This window comes from Toxorhynchites rutilus, chromosome 1 (genome assembly GCF_029784135.1).
Source record: "Toxorhynchites rutilus septentrionalis strain SRP chromosome 1, ASM2978413v1, whole genome shotgun sequence".
Classification (NCBI taxonomy): domain Eukaryota; kingdom Metazoa; phylum Arthropoda; class Insecta; order Diptera; family Culicidae; genus Toxorhynchites; species Toxorhynchites rutilus.
The window spans coordinates 45,393,155-45,414,255 of NC_073744.1; the positions used below are offsets into that span (position 1 = coordinate 45,393,155).

The 21,101-nt window shown below is 40.4% G+C and overlaps 2 protein-coding genes across 3 annotated transcripts in view; one reads left to right on the forward strand and one right to left on the reverse strand.

Moving 5' to 3' along the window:
• Window positions 1-6,607, forward strand: part of LOC129776003 (steroid hormone receptor ERR2) — an 83,632-nt gene extending 77,025 nt beyond the window's left edge. For both annotated transcript variants that reach the window (XM_055781369.1, XM_055781362.1), the window contains exon 6: window positions 5,048-6,607. In XM_055781369.1, the coding sequence (XP_055637344.1) occupies window positions 5,048-5,210 (163 nt within the window). In that variant the 3' untranslated portion in view covers window positions 5,211-6,607. The remainder of the gene's footprint in view (window positions 1-5,047) is intronic.
• A 2,827-nt stretch (window positions 6,608-9,434) lies between these two features.
• On the reverse strand, window positions 9,435-14,837 carry LOC129780525 (uncharacterized). Its single transcript, XM_055788883.1, has one exon. The coding sequence runs from the start codon at window positions 14,835-14,837 to the stop codon at window positions 9,435-9,437; it is 5,403 nt and encodes a 1,800-aa protein (XP_055644858.1).
• Between the last annotated feature and the right edge of the window lie 6,264 nt (window positions 14,838-21,101).

The following is a 21,101-nucleotide window of genomic DNA, read 5'->3' on the forward strand; positions in this document are numbered from 1 at the left end:
ACATCGTCACATTCGCATTGCTCACAACGATGTTGAAGTCATCAACCTTCTTGATAATATTGTTGCCGTATGCTTTTTCCATGAGGCAGTCTGCTGAATTTCCAGTTAGTAGTTTCTGGGTACATTTTTCGATGGTTTCTAATAGCGGGTTGTTACAAATGTAGATATTTCCTAATTTAGGACAATCCGTCTTTACATAGTATATGTGTGGTCCGGTTAGAATATAATTGTAATGTAGATATATCCTTGAACCGTTATTAACTATTGGCTCCAGGTATGTTAATTCATAGTTGACATCTTTGATTCGAGGAATTTTGAGGGCATAAACAATGGATTCTTTGCTATGCATAACATATGCACTGGCTATGTTCAAAACGTTGTCGAGCGAGTCCAATCTTAGACCGTTGTTGATTATGAATTGTTGCGTTGCTTGTAGTACTTCATGTGTGACGAGTCGGCTGCTTGGGATGCTGAATCTAGCTAAGGTGATCGCCTCCTCGATTGCTTCTAATTGATTGATTCATTCATCTATATTGAATAATAGGTTTACTGAATCGAATCCGTCTAGCGATTCGTTCCTAATCATATCGCTATTGGAAGCTAATACTGATATTGATTTAGTTAAATTTACTATTCTGTCTTCAAATTGTTTATTTATTCTTATCTGTTTATCGTTTTGTAGAATGAGTGAATTTGTAGTACTGTTAATTATTATCAAATCGTCTGCATCTGGGCTTCCTGAAATATATTTCCATGCAGTGCCTAGGCTATTCCATCTTTTGAATCTCTTGTTCCCTGAGTGTTTTAATTTTTTATATGTCCTCATTAGTTTGTATTGTTTGGCTTTTATTAATGGACCTAATAATTTATTATTTACAATCTTCTTCGTGGCGGCTTCATTCAGAAAATCTATTATGGTTTCTATGGTTTTTATGTCAATTTTGTGCAGAATTCTGACGTTATTATTACTAATACTGGCCTGTCCTAAAGGAATAACTGCTATTGGGTTGCGGTTTAATTTGTGAACGTGTATGTCCGCCATGACAATCGTTATTAATAGGCATAGTCTGCAAATAGAGGTAGTAGGGAGTGTCTTGTTAGTGTACAGTATCATTCGTATAGTTCTATGTTTGTCTTTTCATGTCTAGTTTATGTGTCTTGATACCGTGTTCGTCCGTCACAGTTTTGTCTGTTTGTTCTTTCATTTCTATTTGTCGGTATCGTTGGGTGTAGGGTGTTGGTTTCGCCTTACTTTTAACGAGGACATGTTTTTGGGTAATTGTTTCGTACTTCTGGTTGTCTTCTAAATTTATTTTTGAGTAGTGGAGTGTTGCCTCTAGCTGTCTGTATCATTTTCATTTTGTGGTTATTAATGTCGTTTGAGTCTAGTGAAGTGGAATTTCCGAAGACGATTGATTTCGGGGTTAATTTTGTAGCAGAGTGCTTTGTCTCGTTATACAGTGCGGTTACCAGTGAAAGACCTTCGTATAAAGTAAGGATTTTCACCTTTTCGCGGTTTGCCAAATACATCTCCAGGAGAGTATTGTGGAACCGCTCTATAGTACCGTTGCTGTTACTATTACTTGCAAAATGCAGGGCTATATTGTGTTTTTTGAGAAAGTCTTTAAATTTAGCGCTTCGAAAGGATGTGGCTTGATCACACGTAATTGTTTTTGGAAATCCGAAAATTTTGAAATATTTGATCAGGGTTTCGGTCAACTCGTCTGCCGTTTCGTTACAAACTTTGTATATTTGGACGAATTTTGAAAACGCGTCAATAAGTGTGAGAAACTTCTCACCCTCTTTGACATAGACGTCAATAAAAATGGTTTCTAAAGGTTTTCCGTAAATTCTCCTGGTTATATGTATTTTGAACGGTTTCCGTTCGTATTTAGAAAATTTACATTCGTTGCAATTTTTGGCAAATGATTTGACTTTCAAATTCATGTTGGGAAAATAGACTGATTGTTGGACTTCATCCAATGTGAGTCTCCAATTTCTGTGGTTGAAATTGTGACTCTTTTGTATAAAGTCCTGCTGATCAATCTCTGACAGAAGGTCGGGGAGTTTTAAGTTACAAAACTCTACTTTCATGCCTTGTTTGAAATGTTTTTTTAAAATTTTTGAGCAGAGTTTTGCAACCTCTGGTGGCGCGAAAATTCCATTCGTAGTTCCTGGAGACAGATGGTCTCTCAGAATGCTTTTGAGTTGTTCCTCCGAGTAACTCTCGGAGTGGAAGATGTTCCTGTTAAATCCTGGAAATACAGAAAACATTATGTGAGGACTTTTATTTCTTTTATTAGATATGTATAATAAAATTTGATTCTTAAACCGGTTTATGATTTCCGGCCCGTAGATAGGGTCGTTATCGTAAACTTCGTTTTCCAGTACCTGTTGGTTGTTTATTTCGGCTTGTGGGATTCTAGAGAGTCCGTCAGCCGCGACGTTTTGTTTACCTTTTTTGTAAACAAGTTTGAAGTCGAATTGTTCAAGGTACAGTCGCTGACGGGTTACCCGTCCGGTTGCGTCGGTTAATTTCAATTCTTTAGTGAGGGGTTCATGGTCGGTGTATATTGTAAAAGATCTCCCGTAAAGATAGGGGCGGAAAGTCTTAGCAGAAAAATAGATGGCAAGTAATTCTTTTGCCGTCGCGGAGTATTTTTCTTCGGCTTTCGATAACGTCCTAGATAAGTACGCAATCGGTTTCTCTTTACCGTCTACCATCTGTGATAGTACACCACCAATGGCAATATTGGAGGCATCGGTAGTTAGAATAAATGGAAGGTTAAAGTCTGGGTATGTTAGTATAAGATCTGATGTCATGATGGTTTTCAAATTTTCGAATGCAGTTGTGAATGAGTCGTCAATTGCTATTGTCTTGTGTTTCCCTCTTAACTTGGAAGTCATTGGTTTCGCTATGTGAGCAAAACGCGGAATGAATCGCCTGCGATACAAATGAAGCATAACTAATCAAGTAAACTGAACCAAATTTGGCATGTGGAGGTTTTAGGGGGCAAGAAACATTTCTAAAGTGGTTCAACAATCCTCCCACCTTTCTAAGGGGGGGGGGGGTGTTGGTAGGTGTCCGTCATAGAAATGAAACACAAATTTCTGCATTACTCGAGCACTAAAAAAGCAAATGGAAACAAATTAGGCATATGGAAGTTTTAGGGTACAATAAATGTTTCTATTGTGGTTAAACACTCCACCCCCTCTCTAAGAAGGACTGCCATACTTTTTTTTAATGTGATAAAACGCACTCCTATATCTTCTTCTATCTATATAAATGAAAATGGATCACTGAATGTGTTGATAAGAGCAAAACTCGAGGAAGCAATTGTCCGATTTAGGGCTGTCTTTATTATATCATATTTTATGTATAAAACATTTATTCCATGTAACGGAGTAACATATTATTTGCAAGTGGTTGAAAAATCGTGAACGAGAATTGTGTCTGAAAATAATCTGGTATTATATTGATAAATATTGTTAGAAATACTAGGAATTTTATAGCAAAAGGTAAATTCAACGGGGTCGATTAGAAGATCAATCAATGAACAGTTCTGTGATTGGAACCATGAACTTGCTCAAAGTAAGAAAACGTGAATGTTTGAAGGTATTGATAACAAAAAAAACAAATTTTGGGCGGGACGAAGTTTGTCGGGTCAGCTAGTTATTTATATTTTTTTTTCTGGAAAGCTGAGGATTTTTTACATAACATATCTCGTTATCATAGATTTTTTTCGTTTTTAAGATATGATTTTTCAAAGTTAACCGGAGGTCCGACAAATCACTTTTCCCCCTTTATCCAAAAAATCATAACATTTAAACTAACGAACCGATTTAGATGATCGACATATTAAATTGAAGCCAATAAGCTAACCAAATATCACACTTGCAAGAAGATTGGAATGTAGCTGCATAGGTCTAGTCTAGTCACACAGGAATATTGAACGTAGACTTAAAACATGTTAAATTTGCAAAATAATAACTCAAAAACGAAAAATAATACATCTCTGATTTTCAAATATATTATGTAAAAAAACCTTAGCTTTCCAGAAAAAAAAAAATATAAAAAATATAGCGTCCTCTATCTTTAACCGAGAAAACTATGAACTATGAACTCAATCAACAATTACAAAAACGAAAATCCACGTTTTTCGCAAAAAACAAAAAAATTCAAAGAAAACTTACTCATAACTCATGAAATTTTTTTGTCAGAAATCGACACTCTTCGTTTTTCGTATGGTTTTGGGTGGCAATAAAAATAGTTATCTCGATTTTTCATTCGGAAATTACTGTGTGATGATGATTTGCATGATAATATGCCCAATGCAAAGTATTAGCTCAATCGGACATCATTTTCTAGTGTCGCAGACGTTTAAAATTGAGTTTTTTGAAAACCGAAAAATCATCGGAAATCGGGGTTTCCAAATTTTTTTTCTTGATGCCAAATGTCTTAAAATTGCTTAAATTTTTTTTTGAAAACGTCGATTTCCGATGATTTTTCGGTTTTCAAAAACTCAAATTTTAACGTCTGCGGCACTAGTAAATGAAGTCCGATTGAGGTAATGCTTTGCATTGGGTATATTATCATGCAAATCACCAATACGCAGTAATTTCCGTATGAAAAATTGAGATTTGCTTTAAAACTTGTATTTTTGAATCGAAAGTTTGTTTTCCGTTTGGGTTGGAAGAAATATGAGTTTTCCACAGCAGATGGGATTTTTTTGACTCATTTGTAACTTTATTAAGAGAAATCTTTGATAATTTATATCTCAAAAACCATGAGTCCTAAATAGTGTCTTAGAAAGAGTTATAGAGCGCAAACGAGAAAAAAATATAACTGAGATAAGAATAAGTACTTGTTTTGAGAAAAAAAACTTTTAATTTCTAATTTATTGTGCTTTAACTTTTTTTTGATTAAAAGTGTCTATACTCATGATTTGCCATTTGTCGATTTCATTCGGAATTGCTCTATAATAACCCTAAGCATGTAGAACAAGAGAATATTCTACGCTCATTTTCATTGTCATTCTCATTCCAGGCACAATCAGGCGGTATCACACCAGCAACAGTTGCTCTTACTTCTGCCCTCGCTCCGCCAGGCCGATCATATAATCCGAAAATTTTGGACTAATGTACACATAGAGGGCAACGTTACGATGAACAAGTTGTTCGTGGAGATGCTGGAGTCCGTGACACGGTAAATTCCGACTGTGGGAGCCGACTGCTTCGCGGAGATCACTACAACACACATACATCTATAACCATACATACCTGTCTAGAAGGTCAAGTTTATTTTAATATTTTATACGTCTTGTTTACCATACATTTGAGATGCTCCTTACGAGACATTTGGAAAATAGTGATCTTTCGGATCGGATAAGAATATTTAAGTGCTGTTCTTTGTCTTAGGTTTCCACTCTTCTAAATTTAGGTGTTTCAGTAGTATTTATTTGACCTTACTGATAAAGCAGTGATACATGATTTCGAATGCAAATATTACGCTATACTTTCATAAGAATATTTTTCACATTTGAACATTTGAGCATAAAGATGGTGGATAACATAATAAATAAGTTTAAAATTCTCAAATTTTGATTTTAACTTCCGTTATTCAAGATTGTTTTCGTTTAAACGGTTTCTCCCACTTGGGTTGAGTTATGCTTAAACAACCAGATGTTTACTCCGGCGATGGAGTACAGATATATCAGGGACTAATTGGAATTGTTAGCTAATACTAAGTTTCAATTGAAAGTTATTGTACTATAGAACCAGTAAAATAGAGAACCAGCAAAGGTATAGTACCACAATCTTTCATCAGTTTTATACTACTTTAATTTAGTGTATAGCGTACAGTCATTTGATGGAACATGTTTTGTTTGTTATGAAGTAGGAGCTACTTATTAATTGAAAAATTGCAATATCACTGGAATCGTGACTTTCGCTTTAATAATATAGGAACTAATAGGAATCTCTAGGATACAAAAAACAGACCGATTTCCAAGATTTTAAGCCTCAATCAAATTAAACAGTCTCGATAGAGTTTATTGAGCTATGTTTCAAATGAAAACATTATTGTATGTATCCAAAGTGATAACAAGCTGAAATTTGCAAATTGAGAACAGTACAACATTACGACACTAGGGATTACAAACGGAACCGAGTCATCTAATAAAGTAATGCATATTGTGTTTAGTTTTCGACAAAAAGCTTGAATACAAGCGTTACTCAAATCTATTGATAAAAAAGAGGTAGTAAACGAAGAGCTCTAAAAAACCTTATCAATTTGTTACTAACTTACTATACCTTACTTACGAATAAGAGTTGAATAGTCGACACGCGCGTTGTGTATTTACTAGGACATAGCAGAGAGAGGGAGAGGATACAAAGAAGTCGATATAGGGATCGCAGCGGAACAATTTAATGAAGAGATCAGACTAATATTAATATTATCGAACAAATACATTTAGGCGTCGGGATGGTCGGAATTGTTATTTTTGGCGGTTAGTAAACAAATCGAAATGGTTCATGTTTTAGGAAAAACAAATCACCATGCGAGGAAACATAAAGCAACATCAACTGTGTTCCAGTAGAGAAGAAAGGCTCAGAGCGTTTGTTTTTTCATGTGATGTATCACATTCAAATCCGAGCAATGATATATTTGTTTTGTACGTTGGATTTTCAATAATTTACTCAAGATTTTTTAAACTGAATTATTCACTTCCTTGCTACAGGGTGGCCACCCGTTCGAGAAAAGCGGGAAACGCGGGAAAAAGTTGGGAATCAAAATCCATCGGAAAAAAATGCGGCAATAAGTCGGGAATTGTTTCACTAATTCGGGATTTTTTTGCTCAGAGTCTATTTTTTTGCGCTCTAAAATGTTACTGTATGTGTTTTAGCGCGTTGCGACTTACTAATAGCGAATTCGTTTTTGTTCAGTTCCAGTCCCAGTGCGACTACTGACAAAACGTTTTTTTATTCACTCAGTTTCAACCCACTTCCGCACTAGGTTCACCCCGAAAGCTGTTAGTTTCGCACTGAGATGATTTACGGATGTACACTCGGGTTCACCAATACAACTATACTAAACTGTCAAGTTCCGAGTATTGTTTTGGGAAATCTGAAAAAAAAATATGAAAATGGAAAACCTGCTGCGTTTGTTTTTTTGTTATTGGAATCGTAATCCAATTCGGATTCTGATTTTGAGGAGTATATTCGCGTAGACGTCATTATCGTGTGCTTCCATTGGGAGGCGAAAATAATGATGGATATTCAAGTGGAATAAACATGCTTTCAAAATCTAAACTCCATCTAGATTTCATATTTTCTCAGAACTCCATCAATGTGGGTATCAACTGAAAGGGCTTTACTAGTAGAGTAAAGCTATTTATGGAAAATGCAAATCCAAGATGGCGGCCACCACAAAATGGCGGATTGCATATTTTCTCAGAACCCCATCAATATGGGTATCAAATGAAAGGGCTTGACTAGTAGAATACAGTTATTCATACGGATATGGATAATGAAAATCCAATGTTTATTTCTTACCTAATTTTCTTCGGAATATTTTCATGTATACTGTATTCTATTAGTCTAATCATTTCATTTGATACTGACATTGAGGGGATTGCAAAAAATACATAGTCGACCATTTAGTGGCGGCGACCTTTTTGAATTTATGTTGTTTATTATGTTTCGTGTTCTCAAACTCAAGTCATTTCAGCCACACCTAATACTATATGTAGAGCAATCATTTTTTTCTAATATTTCTTAACTTTTCAAATTTTTCTCGCTGTATAAACTTTCCTTGAGTGAAAATTAACATCACAAAACAGACATCTTAAACCAAACGACCCGTTCTCGAGCGGGAACACACCTTGGTTTTCATTTATGAAAATTGAAATAAATCGTTTTATACATCAAGTCATTTTTAACACAACTGCTACCAGTACCAATTTTACGCTTACACTTGTGCTAAATTTACACGATCACACAATACACGATCGTTCATTGATATGAATTTTCACGAAGCAACCAACGTCAAAATTCCAAATTTAAATTTAATTTGCTAGAATTAATTGTATCACTCACCTTACTTGCAATATAAAAACGCCCCCGACTTTCATACATTTGCACGTAAGAGACGAATGAACTCTTAGAGTTTAAAGTCTCTCTAATTCAATACCTTCCTTCCTTCCATACATTTGCAATTCCCCCGGGTGCCTTAGTTTAGATTGAGCTTGAGCTTTCCGGTTGCACAGAATACCGCCCAAACCATGCACGAGCCTCCACCAAAATTCCTGTTTGAAAAATACTGTTCCTTCTTCCGTAAATCACGCAAGGACCCGTTGAAACCGTCAGAACCATCCTAATTGAACTTTTTTTTTATCAGTGAAGTATATAGCAAAATGTATTGTTTTGGAAACATTCTTTGTCACAACATACCATGCCCCACTGTCGTTTCATGTGAGTTTTGGCAAAACTCAGACGCCTTCCGATGTGAGATGGTGTAAGATGAGGAGTTTTAACCTTTTTAACCCTTATGTAAGGTTTATGTGAGGATTTTTCACCGAAACTTGACGAATTGTCACCCGAGTAACATTTAAATTGAAATATTGCTTTATTTGCATAAGCGATTTTGCGATTTTGAGGTATTCGAAGCTGTTCTAGCTATTTCCCGCTTATCCCAGTCAGAGAGCTTCGATTTACGTGGTACGTGGCTTCTCTTTTGATACATCAAATGGAAGCCCGGGAAAAACTGTTTACTGTATGAACTTGTATTCCTTAAATAAGATAACGTGGTAGAATCCGGAACCACATTTTGTTCAAAAATGTACACAAAACTACCGTTAAAGCCCTTATTACCCTTTTCTTCTGTTTATTCAATTATGCAGAAGAAGACAAAGAGCCATCATGTATCATTTTTAATCACAAGTCTAAATAGTCTAGATCTACATAAATATAAGCCTAAGTCAAATAAATCTATGTGTTGCGACAGCAGTGAAAGGCAACGCACTGATTTTTGTAACGAATATTTATTTACTGTTTCAAACTGCAAGTTAGTTAAGCATTAGTTTTAGTTTAGCTTTATAATTTCATTTGCTTACATTTTCAGTGGTCCTTCAATAGGTTGGCCTTTCAATTTACCGTCGAACTTCAGGTTAGATTTAGATCCTAAGTAGTGTGTAGGTTCAGTAGTACAATTAAGCTCTAGATTAAGCTATTGGTTTAAGTAATTTTACCTTTTCTAGTTCGTAAGTAGATCTAGAACTAGATAATAAGCTTGAAATCCAATTTCACGTAATTTTCAAATTGATTTAAATAAATTTACAAAACTATTTCACCGCACATGAGATATGTTTTCTATTGTTTTGTGTATACATTTCTTTTCTATAGCCCCAATTCATCACAACATCGCAGCTGACAGTTTATCGTTCAAGCGGTGGAACCGGTAGAGACAGGGTGGCCAGCTCGACGGTACCGTTGTCAACATCCTCCCCCCGGTGCTTCCCACCGTCTCCTGGGACAGCACGAGCATCCACGTCGAGCACGGCGAGTTTTGATGTCGGCCGCCTGAAGATTCCCTGTTGCGTTCGCACTAAGGCTTGCCGAATCTTGCCGTCACAGCCTTGGAAGACCTGGGTCACTTTGCCTCGGGCCCATTCGTTGCGCTTTCCTCCGTCTGCAACCAGCACTAGATCGCCGACCTGCAAAGGTTTGGTTTCGGCGAACCATTTTGGTTGCCTACGGATGACCGGTAGATATTCGATCAGAAAACGCTGCCAGAACTTGTCCAGTTGCCGTTGAATTCCACCCCAGGTTTCCCGCAAATTATTTTGGGATTCGCTAATCCCCACACCAGTCTGCTTCGCTCCACTAGAATTTCCCAAAAGGAAGTGATTGGGTGTTAAAGCTTCTGACTCCTCGGAGTCAAGGGGTAAGTATGTCAGAGGCCTCGAATTAACCGTTCTCTCCGCTTCTACAACCAGCGTTAAAAGTTCTTCATCGTTTAATTTCCCCTCCATGTATGCATCCTTCATAGCCGACTTGACAGACCGTACCAACCTTTCCCAAGCGCCCCCCATGTGTGGAGCCCCGGGAGGTATGAAACTCCACTTCGTCGTTGTGCTGGTGAATGTCACAGACAACTCTTTGTCGATCTGCTCACGAAGTATACGTTCCGCACCTTGGAAGTTCGTACCGTTGTCGCTAAAAATTTCCATTGGCGACCCTCGACGACCGACGAATCGTCGTACGCAGGAGATACAGGAAGCCGTTGACAGACTATAGGCAACTTCAAGATGAACAGCCCGAACGGTGAGACACGTAAAGAGGGCGATCCATCTCTTCACGTTCGATCTTCCAACTTTCGTCAGGAACGGGCCAAAATAATCCAGGCCTACGTAGGTGAACGGACGGTAATGCATCGCTAGGCGGGCTGGAGGAAGTGCCGCCATCGGTGGATTGCTGGGACGTGCCTTGCGGATCTTGCACAGCTGACACTTATAGACCACTGACTTAACAAGCTGACGTAGACTCGAGATGGTAAAGCGCTGGCGCATTTCGTTAACGACGGTTTCGTTGTTCGCATGTCGATAGCGACGATGATAATCTTCCACCAGAAGTCTCACTGCTCGGTGCTTTGGTGGCAGGATGAATGGAAACCGGGCATCGAATTCCAATTCTTTTGCCGCAGCTACACGACTTTGTTGCCTCAGCAAACCATTTTCATCTACTGCGGGCATTAATTGGTACAGCTTGCTGTTTCGATCAATGGACCCATGACCTTTTTGTTGAGAATCTCCCTGTTCAAGAACCGCCGTTTCGTCTGGATAGCTTTCTCGTTGGACCAGCTTCATTATCGTCCGTTCAGCGTCGAGCAGTTCAGCTTGTGTAAGGGATCCGCACCGCTTCTGTTCCGGTTTAGAGATGTTGAAGAAGAAACGTAGAACGTAAGCCGTAGTGCGTAACATCCTCTTCCAGGTCGAAAATCGTTCGAAATCCAGCACTGGTTCCATCGCGAAATGAAACAACACCGAAGGTCTAGCATCTTCGGTTGTCACCTCCACCGTTCCAGTCATTTGCGGCCATTTCTCCTCGGGAAGTCGCAGGAAATCCGGCCCGTTAAACCATTGGCTATCTGAGTGGAAATAAGGTCCTCGGCCCCACTTGGTAGCTTCATCTGCAGGGTTAAGTTTGGACGGTACCCACCGCCATTCACTGACATCCGTGATCTCCAATATCTCGCCTACCCGATGAGCTACGAAGAGTTTGTAGCGTCGCGGGTCCGACCGTATCCAAGATCTTGCTGTCGAAGAGTCTGTCCAAAGGAATCTCTTGGAGAACACAACCGGATGATTGTCTTGCACGAATTTAAGAAGACGCGCCCCAAGGACGCATGCTTGCAGCTCGAGCCTCGGGATGGACATCGGTTTTAGAGGAGCTACCTTGGATTTTCCGGAAACTAACACACAGTCGCCTACGGTCGTTCGGATATAAGCTGCACACGAATAAGCAATCTCACTTGCATCGACAAATACGTGAAGCTGAGCATCCTCATACGTGTCTTCTGTGGCTCGGGGAAAATAACATCTGGGTATTCTCAATGTTGAAATGAACTCTATCATCCTTGTCCAGCGGTTCCAGTTTTCGAACACTTCATCGCTTACTGTTTCATCCCACTGCGTTCCAGCTCGCCACAATTCTTGGATAAGCACCTTTCCATGGATTATAAACGGCGCAAGTAATCCCAGGGGATCGAACAACGACATTACGCACCGTAGTACCTGACGTTTCGTCGGCCGGGTGTCATGGTGCAGAAGGTTCGTAACTTCATCGCTCATACGGGTGGAGAAGCTCAATTCGTCAGAGCTTGAGGTCCACAGCATTCCAAGCACGCGATCCACTTGTTCGCCGCAATCTAGGTTAAGGTTCTTGCTGTCTATTACCGCTGGTTCTCCGAGTTCCGTTAGGACCCTTTCACTGTTTGATCTCCAGTTTCGTAGATGGAATCCTCCGTTGTGATGAATTAGCCGTACTTCTGCCGAAACCTTCACCGCTTGCGTTTCGGTGCCGAAACTGTCGAGGTAATCGTCGACATAGTGGCTCTTTAAAATTCCTTCGACAGCTCTTGGGTATCGCATGATGTGTTCCTGGGCATTCACGTTTTTGACGTACTGCGCCGAAGCAGGTGAGCACGTAGCACCGAACGTCGCAACGTCCATCAGGTAGATTTGGACCGGCCCATCCGCAGTATCGCTCCACAGAAAGCGTAATGAGTTTTTGTCATCCTGTATTATACCCAATTGGTGGAACATTTGTTCTATGTCTGCACTAACAGCAATATAGTACAGACGAAAGCGGAAAAGTACAGCGGGTAAGAGGGTAAGCTGGTCCGGTCCTTTCAGCAGTACACTGTTCAGTGATACACCGGAGGCCTTCGCCGCTGCATCCCAGATGAGTCGCACCTTTCCAGGTTTGTTTGGGTTCGTAACTGCTCCCAATGGTAAAAACCAAGCTTTCCTGGGGTTCGCATTCTCCAATTCGGCCGGCGTCGCTCTATGTGCATAACCCTTTTCTACGTACTCTTTTATTTGACGACTGATATTCTCACGTAGAGCTGGGTTGCGGTCCATCCTTCGTTGTAGACACTGATGCCTTTGCAATGCCATACCGTAGCTGTCAGGTAACTCTATTTCTTCTTCCGTCCACAGTAAACCTGTTTCGTAGTGTCGGCCGATACGCTTCGTCGTTTTTTCCAGCATTTCTTGAGCTCGCTGTTCTTCCGCGCTGAGACAGTCCCCAAGCTGCCTTACTCCACTCTCCTCCACAGCAAAGAACTGTTTAACAGCTTCGTGTAGCTCGTCGTCCCTGTTGCAGCCGCAGATATGGAAGCTGAATCCTTCGTTGACCTGTGAACCTTGACGTCCGTAGACACACCATCCTAATCGCGTTTTGGCAGCGATCGGTCCGGATCCATCTCCCTCTCTCGTCTTCAACGGCACTGCCAGCTTCAGGTTGTCTAACCCGATCAGAATTGCTGGTCTAGCGTTATGGTAGCTTTGAATCGGCAACTGCCTCAGGTGAGCAAACCTCTTTGTTGCCCTCTCTACATCGAAGGATTGCATCGGTAAGTCCAAATTCTGTACCGTACGGGCATTCACTAATTGGTAACGACGCTGTGGTTCCAATCCCGAAACAGTAATCGTCACCGTCTTTGAATTCTTCTCTACTCTCGACGTATTTCCGGTCCACCTCAGACAAAGTGGTTGCGAGTCTCCTGCTATGCCAAGCTGCGCTACCAGACCGCCCTCGACCAGGGTTAATGATGACCCCTCGTCCAAAAAAGCAAAGGTGTTGACCTGGCCCGACTTCCCGTACAACGTCACGGGTAAGATCCGGAACAAAACATCGGAATCCTGGGGCCGATGGGTATTGATATTCGCTAATTGCGTTACTGGTGTCGTTGCTTTCCCGTGCAGCAATGGATGGTGTTTGAACTGACAACCGTTTACGTTGCACTTGCTGCTAATACGGCATGCTCTTCTGCCGTGTCCATACAGACAAATTTGACACAAGGTTAGTGCCCTAACCCGTCGCCATCGATCATCGATTGAGAGCGCTCTAAACGCTTGGCACTCGCGAAGCTTGTGACCTTCTTTCTCGCAATGTAAACACCTACTGGTCTTAAGCTGGGTTGTCGTTGTAGTGGCTGTCTCGTCGGCCTTATGTGAATTGACGTACACTTTCGATTTCTCTCTTGCGGTGTTCTTTCGTGGGTCCGATTCATACAGCACTACGCTTGAAGCGTCTTGCATCACCCCAGTCATATAGTCACTGAAGGTTTTCAAATCAACTACAGCACGTCCTCGCTTGTAGCCGGCCCACATCAATTTCTGATCCGCAGGCAACTTTCCGACGAGTTCCTGTAGTAGGGTAAGATTCGCCAAATGCGCTCTCTCGTTAGCTGCTTCAATATGATCGCACAGCTCTTGAACGACCATCCCGTATTCGATAAGAGCCTCAAGCTTATCTCCTCGAGGGGCGGGCATAGCTCTAACTTTCTGCAGCAAAGCGTTGATAAGCAACTCTGGTCGCCCATATCTCATGCGTAGAGTCTCTATCACCTGCGGTACTGCTGCCGGAAATACAAGACGACTTCGAACGCTCTCCAGTGCACGGCCTCTCAGGCATCTTTGGAGCCGAACCATGTTCTCCCCCTGAGTGTAACCGCATGTCGTCGTCGTATACTCAAAATTGGAGATAAATATCGGCCATTCGGCTGGATCGCCTGAGAACGTCGGAAGATCGCGCGCCAAAGATTGACGTGATGTAAGTTGTCGTGGAGTAGGTATCGACTCTCCCTCCTCCTGGTTCCAATCTGGTGGTGGTTCTTCCCAAGAGCTCGGAGGATTATTAGTTGAAGGCTGCTGCATCAGAAACTGCTGCGTGGGTGGAGTTTGCGCTTGAAGCGGCTGTAAAGGAGACTGATACGTTGACTGCTGCATCGGTGCAAATTGTGCTTCAGGCTGGATCGTCGACTGCTGCGTTTGCGGGTACTGCGCTGGGGGTGGCTGTATAGGAAGATAGTACAGTGGATGCTGCTGCATCGGAGGTTGCTGTATATGGGATTGTCGCATAGGTAAATCCTGAACTGAATACTGCATCATCGGATGACACTGCACCTGTGGATACTGCGCTGGTGGTTGCTGCACATGTGGATACTGCACTGGAGATCGTTGTACCTGATAAGGTTGCCACGGAGTGGACTGTACCGGATGCTGCTGCGCTGGAATCTTCTGCACCGAAGCAGGCTGCCTTGGAACCTGCATTACCGGTAGATGCTGAGACGACTGATGCTGCGTTGAATTCTGCGGCATCGGCGGAAATTGCACCCGGAGACACTGCATTTGAGGATTCTGCAGGGAAATTTGCTGAAGTGGAGGTACTAACGACTGAGTGGAAGATTGCTGCGCTAACGATGGCAGCGTAGGTTGCTGCACTGATGGCTGCATCACTGAAGACTGAACCGAAGGCGGAGTCATTGATGGTTGCATCGTAGGCTGCTGCATTGCAAGCTGTTTTTCTGACGACTCTGGTATGGGGGGCAATTGAGTTGATACGAAGGAGGAAGGTGTACATTGACTAGTCTGTTTTTGCAAGATAGTATGATTCTTTATTATATTTGAGTGCGCGTGGGCTAAACGCTGCTGCTCGTTTCGGGAAGTTTGCATAGTTGGACATAGTATTGATTGAGAGATATTGCTTTCTTTCGCTTGATCGGTTTGATTTTCAGAGGCATGACACTTACCAGGTGATACGTTAGGATTAGGGTTAGAAGGTAATACGCTAGGAGACGGCACACCAAGTGATTTTGCGCTCTGTCGCGGCAGTCCGTCTTCGCCAGTTGTACCTTCGGTAGTCAGTCCTCCTGTTGGAGGCATTATTGACAAACGATGTACGGTTGAATGCATCGCTTCCATTGCCATCCGGCACAATTCCAATTGTCGCTGTAAGTGAGTCATCTGAGGGACGGTTGGTTCTGACTGCGCTAAACACTGCTCCAATCTGGCTCGCAAGTCACGGACCAGATTCATAGTCTCTCGCCGATCCACGTTATCTTCTATCGTAGGTACTAGTAGGTGGCTTAGGTCTTCGGTAGTGTCGAATGTTGGGATGGTTCGATCTCGAAGAGGGGAACTATGGTGAGGGATGTTAACGTCGGACGGCGCAGCTAAGGGAAATTCCTCGGCAATACCTCCTACTGTCGCATCGGAATTCAAATCAGTGGATTGAAGATTATGCTGCTGAATCTCCGAAGCTGCTGGCATTTGATTTCCGCCTGCCGCGCTAGATTGTGGATTCGCGCTATTTTCAATCCAATCGTTCACTCTTCCGATGCTGTCCGCTCGACTCACTCGACTCACTCGACTCCTTCTCTCTTCCTCAGCGGCAATCGAAACTTCCAGTAGTTCCTTTTGCTCCTTCAAGAACTTCTTTTCCAGTTCAATCTCCGCTCGTTGTTTCTCCAACTCCTGGCGTTCCCGCAATCTGGCCATGCTATCCGTTAAGTGCGATGATGACCGACTAGCGACACTGGCTCTCGACGATGCACGGGAGTGAGGTTTACATCGAATGCATATCCATGCACGATCGGCGATCGAATCGGCGACTCCAGCACAGCTGAAGTGCCACCAAGTGTCGCATGCGTCACATTGGACCATATTTTCCGCATCTTCTGGTCTGGTGCATCCAGCACATCCAACTTTTGGTCCGGAAATTGATGGGTTGCTCATCATGAAAATTTTGAAATTTGTTGCGACAGCAGTGAAAGGCAACGCACTGATTTTTGTAACGAATATTTATTTACTGTTTCAAACTGCAAGTTAGTTAAGCATTAGTTTTAGTTTAGCTTTATAATTTCATTTGCTTACATTTTCAGTGGTCCTTCAATAGGTTGGCCTTTCAATTTACCGTCGAACTTCAGGTTAGATTTAGATCCTAAGTAGTGTGTAGGTTCAGTAGTACAATTAAGCTCTAGATTAAGCTATTGGTTTAAGTAATTTTACCTTTTCTAGTTCGTAAGTAGATCTAGAACTAGATAATAAGCTTGAAATCCAATTTCACGTAATTTTCAAATTGATTTAAATAAATTTACAAAACTATTTCACCGCACATGAGATATGTTTTCTATTGTTTTGTGTATACATTTCTTTTCTATAGCCCCAATTCATCACAACATCGCAGCTGACAGTTTATCGTTCAAGCGGTGGAACCGGTAGAGACAGGGTGGCCAGCTCGACGGTACCGTTGTCAACACTATGACTACAGAAATATATTTTAGATAAAAATGGCATTTTCTCGTTCGTTGCAACGTTGTCCGGAACATTGTTTGACCTGACCTACACAAGACCTACACGATAAAGAGTGAATTGAGCGCGAATTGTTCGGGCAACATACAATACAATCTATATATATATAAATGGATTTCTGTCTGTCTGTCTGTCTGATTTTTCTGGACTGGGAAACTACTAAACCGATCAACATGAAAATTGGTATGTAGGGGTTTTTGGGGCCGGGGAAGGTTTTCATGATAGTTTGAGACCCCTCCCCCCTCTGTAAATTACACAGTAGTTAGTAGTAGCCATTCAGGCGTTAAGTTTTCTGTTCCATTACATTATGGTAAATTACACAGTAGTAGACATTTAGGCGTAAGGGTATTCTTTCTGTTCTTCCATTGTTCAGCAGACCGGACAGCGGAGACAGTTGATATTGATCATTGTTGGGTTATTTATAGAACAGCAACCCGATGTTTCTTGCAGAGCAGAGCAATTGTATGGATGAATCGATCTTTGTTCCACCGTGGATCGATTTCCATCGCTGATGATGGTTGCGTGGACGTAGTTATTCTATAACAACAAAAAGATGGTCAATTGAGGGCCCTGAGTTTGAACTCACGATCGATCGCTTGGTAAGCGAACGCGTAATCAAGTGGCTACGAAGACCCCCTAAAATAGAAAATATTAATATGAAATAAAACTAACATTTAGTCCAGCGAATATGCTTAAAGTGCAGGAGAAGGTAATGAAAAATATCTATCAGTGTGTTAAAAAAAACATGACAATTGAACATTTTCGAAAAACTTTGAAGGAAAAAGGGAAAATTCGGAAAAATAAATTCCCATATGTTCTACAATTACACAGTGACAAGTGATGTTAGTTCATTTGATGTTTGCGCTAGCGAAATTGATCTTTGTTCGAAACTGGAAATGGATTTTAAAGTGATGATACGCACTCCTATATCTTCTTCTATCTATACCAATAAAAAAGTATCGCCGAATGTTTTGATAAGAGCAGAACTCGAGGGAGGAATTGTCCGATTTATGACTGTCTTTGGTCTATCATATTTTTTGTATAAAACATTCCATGCAACGGAGAAACATGTTATTTGCAAATGGTCTTGAACTAGAATTGTGTCTGAAAATAATCTGATATTATAATGAAGAGTTTTGTTAGAAATACTAGGAATTTTACAGTAAAAAGTAAATTCAACGGGGTCAATTAGAAGATCAATCAATGAACAGTTCTGCAATTGGACCCATGAACTTGCTCATAGTAAGAAAACGTGAATGTTTGAAGGTATTGATAACAAAAAAAAACAAATTTTGGGCGGGACGAAGTTATTTATCATCTAAATTTATATTATCGCCTTTGATTTCATTTTTTGAGTCCCCTTATGAAGCTTTTTAGCTGTACGAGTTGACCCGACGGACTTCGTCCCGTTCAAGATTGAATATTTTTAAACATTCAGGTATTCTTACTAAGCGAATTGTCATGGGTCCAATCGCAGAACTCTTCATTGATTGATTACCCTTTGACTCTTTATAATTTCCTTTTACTACAAATTCTTGAGCTTGAGCTTGAGCTTGGGTGGACTGTACAAGTCGTAGTTGCTCTCCGTGATTGACCTGAAGCAACCAAATTGCACAGAGAACACAGAGAATGACGCTTGGGACTAGCAAATCATTTTCGTTGTGCAATTTTCGGTGATTTGAGCTCTAAATGGTCAATAACGACGCTGGCCACGTCCTTACAGTCACCAGGGGAAGAGAAGGAATGTTAGTATGATATTCGCCACCCGAAGGCCTGAAGGGTCGCCTCTATAGCGTGGTTCCCTAGCGTTTATCATGGAAGGGATAGTTGTTAGTGGGAATGGTTAAGAAAAATCAGGATTCACTGCGGTAAGTGATGTGATTCTAAGAACGTGAACTCTAAACTATTCAGCGAAATGAGATTTGAAGAAAATATACATTCCTATCGGACTGGTCATGCATTTCGTTATTCATCGTGCGTAGTACATAAATATTAATCCTGACCTGAGAAGGTAATAATAAACTCCTTTAATAACTCTGAAGAACCGGGGAGTTAAAGAATTGAATAATTGAAGAATGAAAAATTAAACAATTAAAGAATTAGAGAAGGAAGAATTACAAAATTGCGTACATTACAATTATGTCACATGTCTACATACAAACTTTACTACAAATTCCTTAGTACTTCTACCAAAATTCGTAATCTATATAAATAAAAATGTAAGGCCAAATGTGTTGCTAAGCGCCAAACCCGAAGAAGGAATCGTCCGATTTGAGCCATCTTTATTTTGATGTATTTGTCTCTGTCCGTAGATCAATATTACGAAGAGAAAAATTTTCTGAAAACTCTGAACGAAGGTTGGAAAACTCGGAAAATTGATTTCCCATATGTTTCAAAATTACATCATGATAAGCGTTGTTAGTCCATGCGATGTTTGCGCTGACGAAATTGATCTTTGTTCGAAGGTGGAAGTGGATTTTCAGGCGGAATAACGCATTCATACCTATATTAATAGAAAAGGAAGGTCAAATGTGTTGCTAATAGCAAAATCCAAAGAAGGAAAGTTCCCTTTCGAGCCGTCTTCATTTTGTTGTATTTGTTGTATTCTGCCCACAGAACAATGGGCTCTATTATAGAAATCGAATCGAGGATTCGATACAATCACTATCACTATCACACCGAGTAAAATCTGGAATTATAGAAATCAATGAAAACTGCTCGATTCGTTAGCAAGCTCGAATGTCAGCGGTTGTGATGAAATATTGTGAAACAAGTTTGAAATGTTTCATGAAGCACTATAAAAAGGATGCCAAATATTTTTTTGAGGCATCTGCTATGAAAATGTATTTCCAAAAGTGTTAATATGGCTATGTTTTGGAGTAAATAGATATTCCCTCAAAGAATAAAGCATAATAGACGTAAGGCACGCATGCATGTTTAATAAAAACGAAAGCGTGGAACGATTTGCTGTACGAAAAATATAATTATTAGAAAATCTATGAAATTCACGAATTTCACTTTTTTTTAGCAAAACAATTTTTGTTATTCATGTAATGCAACATGTAATTCTCTTTTAGCGTATATTTCTTGTTGTAGCGGCGTCGATAGCTTTATTGTATTGGGTCCACCACCTGTTGCTCTAAATTCTCGTTTGTTGTGTTCTAGTGTTTTCTTTACATTTCCCCTCAAGTCAATCCAAACCTGTAATTTGAATAAAATCATTATTGTTTTGCAGGATAGCTTTAGCATATGGTATAGAGCATTATACCACTCCGACCATTAGTTTGATCTATTGTAGTGAAAGTGGTATAGTTTGGCATAGTAAAGCAATAAAAAAGAAAATTGCTGCCGAAAATAACGTACTAATGTATGCTAGTAGAAGTGAGCAACTTTTAGGTAGGAAATTCGGTTGAAAGAAATTCAAAGAGTATGATAAAATTTACTTATGGAAGTTGTGTGTATCGTAAAAGAAATACTTACTTTCTGCCATTCTGAACCTAGATGCATTGGTGGTCTCAGTGCATTAAGCTTCTCTCTGAATTCCTGCAACTTTTATATTAGAACTGCCTCCAGAAAAACTTCGAGCAATGTCTACATTCGCTTCCATTGTTTCAAGGAGCCGTTCAAACTGGTGGTGATTTGGTTTTTTTTCTTCCGCCACTCATTTTCAACCACTGAAATATGCGCTGGAAGTAAATTCTTCATTGTAAGTTATAACATGATTAATATAAATAATGCTGGATTGAACACTTACTTTGTATAGACTATTCTGGTAGCACCGTAAAACAAATGCTGATCAAAACAAACAAACATGTGTTGCAAATTGCATATGTTGAAGCGTTTCTGAAATGTTTCCCAAAGGGATGCAAGCCAAAACAAAATAATTCTCTAAAGATATGCAACAAGTGAACCAAACAACTCGAAAAGTTCTGACACTTGCATCGATAGCTATCACTCGATCGATGCTATCGAATTGCTCGATTTCTATAATAGTTTACTATAGTTTACTAGAGTTTACGAGCAAAATTCTTATCGCCTCGATTTCTATAACAGGGCCCAATGTTATGATGAGAAAAAGTTTAGAAATCTGTTCTGAAGAATTCATATCAAAACAATCATTTTGGGCCGGACGAAGTTCGCCGGGTCAACTAGTAACTGATAAATGCCTATTACCGGTAAATGGAGAATATTTAATCATACGCATCAACTCAGATTGTGAGCTAA

What these genes read in the sequence shown, in the direction of transcription:
- LOC129780525 (XM_055788883.1), bottom strand. Translation starts at nt 14,837, where the DNA reads ATGCAGGTTCCAAGGCAGCCTGCTTCGGTGCAGAAGATTCCAGCGCAG.